The sequence below is a fragment of the Ictalurus punctatus genome, chromosome 4 (assembly GCF_001660625.3).
Source record: "Ictalurus punctatus breed USDA103 chromosome 4, Coco_2.0, whole genome shotgun sequence".
Classification (NCBI taxonomy): domain Eukaryota; kingdom Metazoa; phylum Chordata; class Actinopteri; order Siluriformes; family Ictaluridae; genus Ictalurus; species Ictalurus punctatus.
The window spans coordinates 11,211,629-11,222,516 of NC_071284.1; the positions used below are offsets into that span (position 1 = coordinate 11,211,629).

The window sequence follows — 10,888 nt, forward strand, 5'->3', positions numbered from 1 at the left end:
TGATCAGTCTATCATTTTAATGGTAGATTTATTTGAACAGTGAGAGACAGAATAACAACAAGAAAATCCAGAAAAACGCATGTCATAAATGTTATAAATTGATTTGCATTTTAATGAGGGAAATAAGTATTTGACCCCCTCTCAATCAGAAAGATTTCTGGCTCCCAGGTGTCTTTTATACAAGTAACGAGCTGAGATTAGGAGCACACTCTTAAAGGGAGTGCTCCTAATCTCAGCTTGTTACCTGTATAAAAGACACCTGTCCACAGAAGCAATCAATCAATCAGATTCCAAACTCTCCACCATGGCCAAGACCAAAGAGCTCTCCAAGGATGTCAGGGACAAGATTGTAGACCTACAAAAGTCTGGAATGGGCTACAAGACCATTGCCAAGCAGCTTGGTGAGAAGGTGACAACAGTTGGTGCGATTATTCGCAAATGGAAGAAACACAAAAGAACTGTCAATCTCCCTCGGCCTGGGGCTCCATGCAAGATCTCACCTTGTGGAGTTGCAATGATCATGAGAATAGTGAGGACTCAGCCCAGAACTACACGGGAGGATCTTGTCAATGATCTCAAGGCAGCTGGGACCATAGTCACCAAGAAATCAATTGGTAACACACTACGCCGTGAAGGACTGAAATCCTGCAGCGCCCGCAAGGTCCACCTGCTCAAGAAAGCACATATACATGCCCGTCTGAAGTTTGCCAATGAACATTTGAATGATTCAGAGGACAACTGGGTGAAAGTGTTGTGGTCAGATGAGACCAAAATGGAGCTCTTTGGCTTCAACTCAACTCGCCGTGTTTGGAGGAGGAGGAATGCTGCCTATGACCCCAAGAACACCATCCCCACCGTCAAACATGGAGGTGGAAACATTATGCTTTGGGGGTGTTTTTCTGCTAAGGGGACAGGACAACTTCACTGCATCAAAGGGACGATGGACGGGGCCATGTACCATCAAATCTTGGGTGAGAACCTCCTTCCCTCAGCCAGGGCATTGAAAATGGGTCGTGGATGGGTATTGCAGCATGACAATGACCCAAAACACACGGCCAAGGCAACAAAGAAGTGGCTCAAGAAGAAGCACATTAAGGTCCTGGAGTGGTCTAGCCAGAGGAAGCTGAAGGTTCGAGTTGCCAAACGTCAGCCTCGAAACCTTAATGACTTGGAGAAGATCTGCAAAGAGGAGTGGGACAAAATCCCTCCTGAGATGTGTGCAAACCTGGTGGCCAACCACAAGAAACGTCTGACCTCTGTGATTGCCAACAAGGGTTTTGCCACCAAGTACTAAGTCATGTTTTGCAGAGGGGTCAAATACATATTTCCCTCATTAAAATGCAAATCAATTTATAACATTTTTGACATGCGTTTTTCTGGATTTTTTTGTTGTTATGCTGTCTCTCACTGTTCAAATAAATCTACCATTAAAATTAGACTGATCATTTCTTTGTCAGTGGGCAAACGTACAAAATGAACAGGGGATCAAATACTTTTTTCCCTCATTGTAAAGGGATGTCAAAATTAAGCTTCATTTCTATTCTTTTATTTAGTCAAAAAAAGGCACTGCTTGTTATACACAGAATAAAAAGAATAATCTATAAATATTAAAAAGGATAAAAGTATCAGGTTATAGTTAACGGCAATTACAGTCATTCACAATCCTCATGACCTCAAGAGGTGTTCTGGTGTATCTAATCACACAACTAATGCTATACCACTTCATCATGCTATACCACTTCTTACACAGCTCAGAGAAGAGGTAACCTAGATCAAGTACTCTCTTGCAGCTGAGTTTGTAATTTAAGGAAATAAAAACCCATAAACATCTCTAGGCTTGGTCATCTATGTTTATGCAACTGTTGTGTTACTGTTTTTCAAAAAATATTTTTTGCGAAGACAGATGGCCCAGATCACTCCCACCTTCCTCTCCCTCATGACTGCACTGTGACTCTTCTTTCCATCATCTCTGCTTGCATTCATCAACCCTCATGCTGCCAAAAAAAACTGTGGCTCTTTAAACTGATTCCTCATGCAGAGAAAATTCAATTCACCTATGTCGAGAACCCTGTGGAAAAGCTAATTTCGCCATTTACAGAGAGGAAGACAGACACAATTAGGGCTTTTGGAAGCATCACACCAGCAGCGCTACAGCAGAACTCCCACGCAAGCAGACACCACCTTGCCCTTGTTAAATCGCTTGCCTGAAAAGAGTGATGGAAAAAAAGCTGCTTAAGAAATCAACTTCATAATTCCCAATGTCATAATCAGAGAGTGTGCTATTTATAGGTTAATAGTAGAATAACAACTATTCTGGCTGCGCTTTCTTACCATGTAAGGGGGAAACCAATGGTCAGGTTCAGTGCCACTGTGAGGACCATGTTGATACAATAGCAGATATGTTGGTTCATCTTGGCAAGCTTGCTACATTTTATTTACTGACACCTTATTAATAAAATGTGTTGTGATGCTACATTTCTATGTGTGTAGAATAATGCTTTTTAAGTATGACTCCACTCACTCACTCAAGAAAAGGCACTCATGGGAAGATAAGTAGAAGTTTCCTATAAAGGCATTTGAAAGACACCAAGGATGAGAGCAGGTGAGGGTCCTACGTACTGCACCAGGATAAAAAAGTGTTTAATTTTTAAAAAGTTATTGGATACCATTACAAATGCAGATATGTTCTCTTGATGTTTTCAATATTCTTTATTCTTGAATAGGTTTCACTCTCACATTTTAATTCCTGCTAGCGTAAAGCATTCAGAAAACCCCACTGGAGTATATTTCACATTCTCTACTATGACATCCAAATTCCAGCTGTCTGGGACAGGGCAAGGGCAAAAGCAAAAGGTACAGCATGTCCCTGTCTTCTTATAATGAAAGCTGCCCTCAGTGGATTTGACGGTCTTCACTTCACCTCTGGACAACACAGACCTGAGTGGCGTTGTCTAGTAAACCTAGACTATACATGTGAATTCACATCTTTTCTTCTCAGTGCATGGCATTTTTCTTCCGCACAAAAGCATTATCTCATATTAAATACTTTTCTCATTAGACACATCCTTTTTTAGCCACAAATCCACAGTGTTGTTTCATTATACATGAAGACCAGTTCTAAATCTGGCTGGCTAAGAGTACTTCTGATGCATGCCATAGTAATGTTCTGAATGCTTGATTTTATTAAGATATGAATAAAAGACTAAACGTTTTCTTAATTTTTAGAGTTTAAAGGAACCAACAACTGGACATGTCTGACCTGATGAAATCTTTTGGACCTGCATGTTATGCTTCACTCCATAAAGCAGATTGAATATTATTAAAATTTACTCAAGCACAAAAAAAATTTAAAAATTGGAGAGCATTAAAAGCCAACACCAGTTCAAGTAGCACACTGAGAAATGCTGTATTCATTAGCTGCCTTTAGTCCATCTGGTCCTACCCAGCTAATTAGTGATAGTGCATCTGAGATATTTTTTTTAAAGCTAGATCTCACTTGTAATAACAATGACTGTCTTTATGTTTCAGGCTATTCTGTGTTGTGATGCTGTATCTTTGTCAGTGCTTTAGAGTGCAATGGAAATAAACAAAAGCAAAGAAAGTAAGAGTTAACAAAAGTTAGCAAAGAAAGTAAGAGTGCCATATTCTGTCATTAAAACAAGCATTTTAGTGAGGTTGAGGGGTTGTATTGATGGCACTTCTGAATCACTCCTGAAGGTATCTGCAGCAGATATTCTATTCCCAGTGGTGGAAACAAACAAAAAAAAATCCTGCATAAACATTTTAAAGAATTGCTTATAGGCTACATACAGTATACGCAAATGTTACTGCAAGTGGACATCCCAGTAATACCTGAGCATCTATTAATGCCCCAGAGAAGCTGCATGTCCATATTCAAATAGCATTTCATGCATTCCTTTATGTGAGCACTGAGATATTTATTTATAATAGAAACAAGTATAGTTAAATGAAATCTACTGAAGATATGATAGTTAACATTGCGATGAGTTACCACAAGGGGAAGCACTGCTAGTCCAGAGGGAAACACACTCCGAGGTTGAGTACCCTGTCAAACTGTCTAGAAAAAACCTTTATCAGTCTGCATGTAAGTTGTGTAGTGTAATCTGAACCATGACAACTCAAGGAGAGTATTTCTCAAGCACATGTCCATGGTCTGATGGGACATCTGATTGGACACCATGAGTTTCATGGGCTCATCAAAAACTCAAAGCACAATTTTAATCAATGATACAGCTACAGGCAGACAATGTTTAGTTAATTAAAAAATAATTTTAATGAATAAAAAAATTAAAAATAAATAAATAAACACGTGCGCATGTTAATATATATGAGTAATGCATTTGTTATCACAAGCTTGTGTCATTTGAGTTCAAGTAGACTAAAAAAAGTAAAAGCTTCTTGACAGAGTTCTGTATGACTCATCCACATAGTCAGGAGATTCATAAGAAAAACAGTGCATCATCATCCTGGACTTGATAAAATGTTGTTGTTGTTGTTGTTGTTTTTAAATATATAGATTTTATATTATACATTTTTCGCAGGCAAAGCAAGCTGTTTTAACATGCATTAAGGTTTAGTTTTCCTGATGCATGTGTGTTGATTGTTTATGTGGACACAAGTCATAGGATCTGCCAGTGAATCGCCTATTCAGTCTGAAACATATGCAAACATGAAATCGGGGATAGACACCGATAAAAAAAAAAAATCCATTTGAACAGATTCACGGCGCTGCAACCGGTCACTGGATACATCTGTGGAAAATGTGGACTGCCTTCACAGCCGAATATCGCGTGTCCGAGTCGGTCTCGACCAAAACTACACGAAAAATCACGTTGTCCACTGATTATAACGTGAAACATTTCACCAGAAAGACAAAGAGTCGCTCTTACCGTCCAGCCGGCTCGATGAGATCTCGGGAGAAATCGGGACTGGCATGTCTTAACTTCCCCGCTCGCGCATATGGTCTGTGCGCTTGCTGAGGCAGACAGCAGCAGATAAAAGATGCTTCGGCAGCGATCGACCAAACGTCAATAAATCACGCGGAGAAATTTTGTCCGGGTCTCCCTTTCTCTGTTAAACCAACGTCCTGAAAACCAGCCCGAACCTTTCGAGTCTGAATGCAGAATCAAATGCGCATGTGATAGACTACATGTTGTAATATGAGTGTTGTGGTGGTGGTGGGCTTGTTCCTCTCAGCCTGCTGCTGACCGAAACAATACAGAAAATGCTACAGCAGCCACCATCAATCTGCTAATTTTAAGGAACGCTACTCTCCTGCAAGGAGCTTAAACCAAAATGAAACAATATGTTATGTAACTGTTTTGAATTGGACTAGCAATATTGATTTTTTTTTCTTGTTCAAAATGAAAAATAGCTTAGCAAACCCTACTTGAAAAACAAACAAACAATAGAAAACCTTCATATAATTTGTAATGTTTTAATGGTTATAATGGGAACTGTATTGATTTTAATGGAAACTGTAATGGTTCCTATTGGTCTCAACTGCCTTCTATTGGGGGAATGTTATGTCAAGTGAATACCATTAAGAACCAATAACTGTAATGGTTTTAATTGTTAGCTGATGGTTTGTAATGGTAAGTGTGGTGGAAACCATTATAATTTCTGTAAAGGTTTCTATTGGGGATATTTTCCAGCAGGAAAATCCACTGTTTCATTAACATATAGTATACTCTACAGTGTTGACTATTATTTCCACAATAAAAAAAAAAAAATAAAAAAAAAAAAACTTGCCTGTTGATACATCCTGATACCTCTTATGCTCTTGGAGTTTCTGCACTCATTCTCTGCTGTTCTCGATGGTCCCAGTTGGATACCCTAAAGATTCCCAGTTTATGATTAAGTGTCACTGTCACTTAAGAAACTGTATTTTTTTTTTTTTTTTACAGTTTACATTTGTAGATGAATAATGATTTATAATTGCACTATCCACTGTCACCCAGAAGAGGATGAGTTCCCTTTTGAGTCTGGTTCCTCTCAAGGTTTCTTTCTCATGTCTTCTCAGGGAGTTTTTCCTTGCACTGCCACTGCTGACTTGCTTATTAGGGATTCCAAATCTACTTCTGGATTCCTGTATAGCTGCTATATGACAGTGTCTATTGTTAAAAGTGCTATACATTTGACTTATCAGCTAGTGAAGATGATCTGCCAGTTTCAGCAGCTTGGCCTGTGTTTTGGCAGTTGGTCAGACTAAGCTGAAGTTTTGCATTCATCTTGATCTGTGAAAGCAACTTCTACAAAGCACTGCTAAATGCATGTTTAGCCCTTTAAGAAAGCCAATTCCCTGTTTCATACCTCACCTACACATTTTTTCATTAAATCCAGAATGCCTGACCTGATATGATGAAGCATACTGTACTTACATAACTGGAGCCACCTTTGGATTGACACACAGAGTTAAGCTATAATAGTATTCATGTAGTTTGATAGAAATGCAAAATTGTACTTACTGTGTGGTATCCATTTATTCTGTGTGGTGAATCACACTGACTGCCACATTCCTTTTAACTTTCCATGATCATCAAATGAATGACTTTTTGGTATTGTATATTTATAACTGTGATTTCTTTCAGATTTAAAATTTTTCCTTTACTACACAAATTAAATAATAAAACCTCAATCCTTAAAAAGACCTGATCATTACTGATGTTTTCCCTATGCCATAAACATGCTAGCTGTCAAACATATCTTCATATAATAGGCATTTTTTACATGAATAGGTTTTTATTAAAAATTTATCGCCAATTTGAGCAATTATGAGGCTTGTTGTTTGGACAATATGCTGCTAACACACTGATGCTAACATTATTTGGATAACATGCTAAATACACTCAAAATAGACACCTGCAACCTAGTGAGTTTTCATACTTGCTAGATAACAGTGTAGATCAAATTTGCTAATAAGATCCTCAATTCAATCAAGTTTAAGAGTTGAGTAAGATATGAATGGCCAGAGGGAACAATTATTTCTATGTATTTTCAAAAGAGGTAAGAAGATGCTAGTGTTCTGTTTAAAGTCTTTTTAAAATACTGACAAATAAAGAAAACTCAAGTTGGAAACTGAAGATCTGACCTCCAAGTTGTAGTCAGTTAAATTAAGCCCTTAGGTATATCAGAATGTCTAATTATTTGCATATTATTAGTGATAAGAGTTCCATATAATAACATTAACTTTACATTCACTTCTGTAAGTTGCTCTGGATAAGGGTGTCTGCCAAATGCTGTAAATGTAAATTGTTGCCATCCATGAAAGAAACAGAGCTCCTCCATCTACTACATCTCAATTTAAACCTTGAGCAAGAGGACATGGTTTGATAAAATGTTTGAAAAATGCTTTTCCATTTTCATTCCATATAGAACACACTGAAATATAGGCTAATTGGGGGGGAGGGGGGGGGAAGAAAGAAAAGACCCTATCTGGAGCTCTTTAATGACAACTCCACTAGTAATAATGCATCCTTTCCAAACCAGTTAACTAGTGACTGTAACTTTTTTTTTGTATTAAATATTAGTTTGTCCTTATGTTTCAGGCTATTCTGTGTCGTGATACTGTATCTTTTTCCACTGCCCAAGAGCACTACAGAAGTACACAAAAGGAAAGAATGTAAGGGTTAACCACTTCTACCATGTCAAAGATGTCAACAGCCTTCACTGATTTTTACACCTGAAGTCAACTACAATAATGCTGAAGATATTTACAGCACTAAACAATTCTAATTTCATTTAGAGGTATGAAATGCTTATACACAACAGATGCAGGTGCTAGTTATGGATTTTATTAAAAACCACCCAGGCAAAGAAAACAAAAGGGCTAGTCCATACTCAGAACAATAGGCAGGCACTGGTTCAAGTGATAGGCAAAAAAGGCATGAAGTAGTAAAGACAAATAAGAGAAGAAGAATAAATAGGCAGGATCAAAACAATGAAGCAAAATTGCACAAAGCAAAAGGCTTAGTAATAATTATAGCAGCAATGCTAGAACAAAACTTTGCAAAGACTGTTTGTCTGGGTTATTTTTTTATAGTGTGGGTGATTGTGAAGAAGTGAGACCAATCAGTAATCTGGGGATCATGAACAAGCTTCATGTTTGTTTGATTTTATGATTGATGATCATATGACAAGATCATGGGCTGAGTCTTCGGATTATGGGAATTGTAGGCTGCAGCTATGAGAATTGCATACAATGTAGGATACTTATTAGGAAAAACTGAAAATCTATCTAATGGCCACATTGGGTTGTGAACCACACAAATAATTAAAAGTTAAGTGATATTGCACATCCTGCTGCATCATACATACACTGATGACTACAATTTAGATGCTGATGAACACAACAAAAAAAACTAACCAGACAGTCAGAGAATCAGTCAGCTTAGTTCAGTGGTTAATTTCAGCTAGCTGATCTTTGTTTGCATGAATTCAAAAAAGGCTAGTTAGAGTCTTTCAAAATAATCACATGTAAAATTCTACAATATAATCTACGCTCTCTGCCACATCAGAGATAAAGTCAGCTTGAACCACCTAGAAATAACAGAAAGCAGTGAAAACCAGAGAATATTGAGTCAGCATTAAATAAATAATAAGATAATTTTATAAATAATATTTTGTATATCAAGCATGTATCTTCTCTTTTTAGACACTCATCCAAATATCTATGTTGCATTTCTGCAGCACTACAGCTCTGTTTGGAGTTAGCACCTTGTCAGTCAGCAGCTTGCACAATAAATATTGTCTACGACCCATAATACAAACCATGTTTGGTTCACTTCTGGTATTTGAGTCAATTCTGAGTCAGATTGTTTTCTCATTTCAATTGAAACACTCAAGAATTTGGTTGACCATCTCACTCACAAGACCAGTTGTCTCGGTCCGCATCCGAGTGTTGTTTTCACCTGCTTACCTCACTGAAGGAGAAACCATACCAGTGTTGGTTCAGTGGTCAGTAGTTATGGGCTATTGATTGTGAATTCAAATCTCAGCACTGTGATGGTTTTGTCCTTGAGCAGGACCATTAACCCTCAACTACTCAGTTATATCAGTCAATTTTAACAAAAGTGTCAGCCAAATAAGAAAAATTTTAAAGCAAATACCATAGTTTGATTCAAACTGACTAAATGCTACAGATATGAAAGGACCCCTAAATTCACCTTATCTGACTTTAGTCTCTATTTAATCTTTTATAGCCAAAAATATCTCTGGTCTTTAATAAAAACTTTTCTGACCTAATCTTTCAATATTGTGTCTTTCAAGAGATTTGTGCTTACTTGTATATTTTTGTATGTTCACTCGTATATTGTATATTATATTTTATCTTTGCTTAGTTTATACTTGTCCTGAGAGCTCATAAACACGTTCTATTGCTTAAATGTATTATACACCATGATATATGTTAAATGATTACAACTGCTACATACTTGTGTGAGAAAATGTTAAAAATGTTTTAGTCTCATGAGTGTGAGTCGGTGAAGGTTTAAGGATAAAGTAAAAATGCCAAATGAGCTCAGGAAGGATAATTAATGGACTGCTTTTTTTCTGCCTCAGTGCTATTAGGGTTTTTCTAATTTTTCAACTAAGCCTTTTCTTCTTCTAATTTAGAAACTGAAAATAATGTCCAGTAGCTACAGCTGTAATCAAAATTATTCAAACCCCATTGCAAATCAGGTTTATTGTCAAAATATATAGACATTCAGCTCTTTGCAATGAACAAATCAAACAAAAGCAATTGAAATAGTTCAACACACCAAATGTTTCAAGTGGTTACCCCAACCCTAACCCAACTGTACTAAACACAGAAAGTTTCCATACCAGAACTCCAAGACATATTCCACTACTGCCCAAAAGCACAAGAAAAATTGGCACAAAATCATATAAATAAGCCACAGAAGTTTTCTGATTCTGTTCTGTGGCATGATCAAACAAAACTGAAATTTTTCGGCACGAGGGATCAGCAGTATATCTGGAGAAAGAAGAATAAAGAAAGAACACTCTGTCCACAGTCAAGCATGGTGGTGGCTCGGTGATGCTCTGGGTTTGCTTTGCATCCTCTGGCACTGGAAACCTGCAGCGTGTGTAAGGCAAAATGCATTCATTGAAGTATCAGGAAATCCTAGGAGAACATGTCATGTCATCTGTGAGGAAGCTGAAGCTTGGGCATCATTGGACCTTCCAACAGGACAATGATCCCAAGCGTACCTGAAATTCTACCAAGGCTTAGTTGCAGAAGAAGTCTTCAGGGCCATCACAGTCACCTGACCTGAACCCCATAGAAAATCTCTTGTGGGATTTGAAGAAGGCGGCTGCAGCACGCAAACCCAAGAATTTTATTTTAAGGATATCACTGAACTGGAGACCATTGCTCATGAGGAATGGGCTAAGATTCCTCAGGAACGCTGCCAGAAACTATGCATCTCGTTTGCAGCAAGTCATAACAGCAAAAGGGTGCTCTACTAAGCACTAAAGATGCTTGCCATGAATGGGTTGAATAATTTTGAAACTGGAGAAGTTATTATAAGTTGCATTTTCAGTTGAATTTGAGGAAACCACTTGAACCATTCGTTGTGTTGAACTATTTAAATTACTTTAGTCTGATTTGTTCATTTTGACAATAAACCTGATGTGCAATGGGGGTTGAATAATTTTGATTGCAATTATATATATATATATATATATATATATATATATATATATATATATATATATATATATATATATATATATATTGTGCGTGTGTGTAGTATATATACAGTATCTCACAAAAGTGAGTACACCCCTCAATTTTTTGTAAATATTTGATTATATCTTTTCAGGTGACAACACTGAAGAAATGACACTTTGCTACAATGTAAAGTAG

At 37.3% G+C, this 10,888-nt stretch overlaps 1 protein-coding gene across 2 annotated transcripts in view; it reads right to left on the reverse strand.

Annotated features, from left to right (window-relative positions):
• The window catches only part of mgat4c (mgat4 family member C), a 165,478-nt gene extending 160,131 nt beyond the window's left edge, over positions 1-5,347 (reverse strand). For both annotated transcript variants that reach the window (XR_008393875.1, XM_047154903.2), the window contains exon 1: positions 4,911-5,347. Coding sequence is in view for 1 of the 2 variants with exons in the window: in XM_047154903.2 (XP_047010859.1) it covers positions 4,911-4,956 (46 nt within the window). In the remaining variant the exon portion in view is untranslated. The remainder of the gene's footprint in view (positions 1-4,910) is intronic.
• Between the last annotated feature and the right edge of the window lie 5,541 nt (positions 5,348-10,888).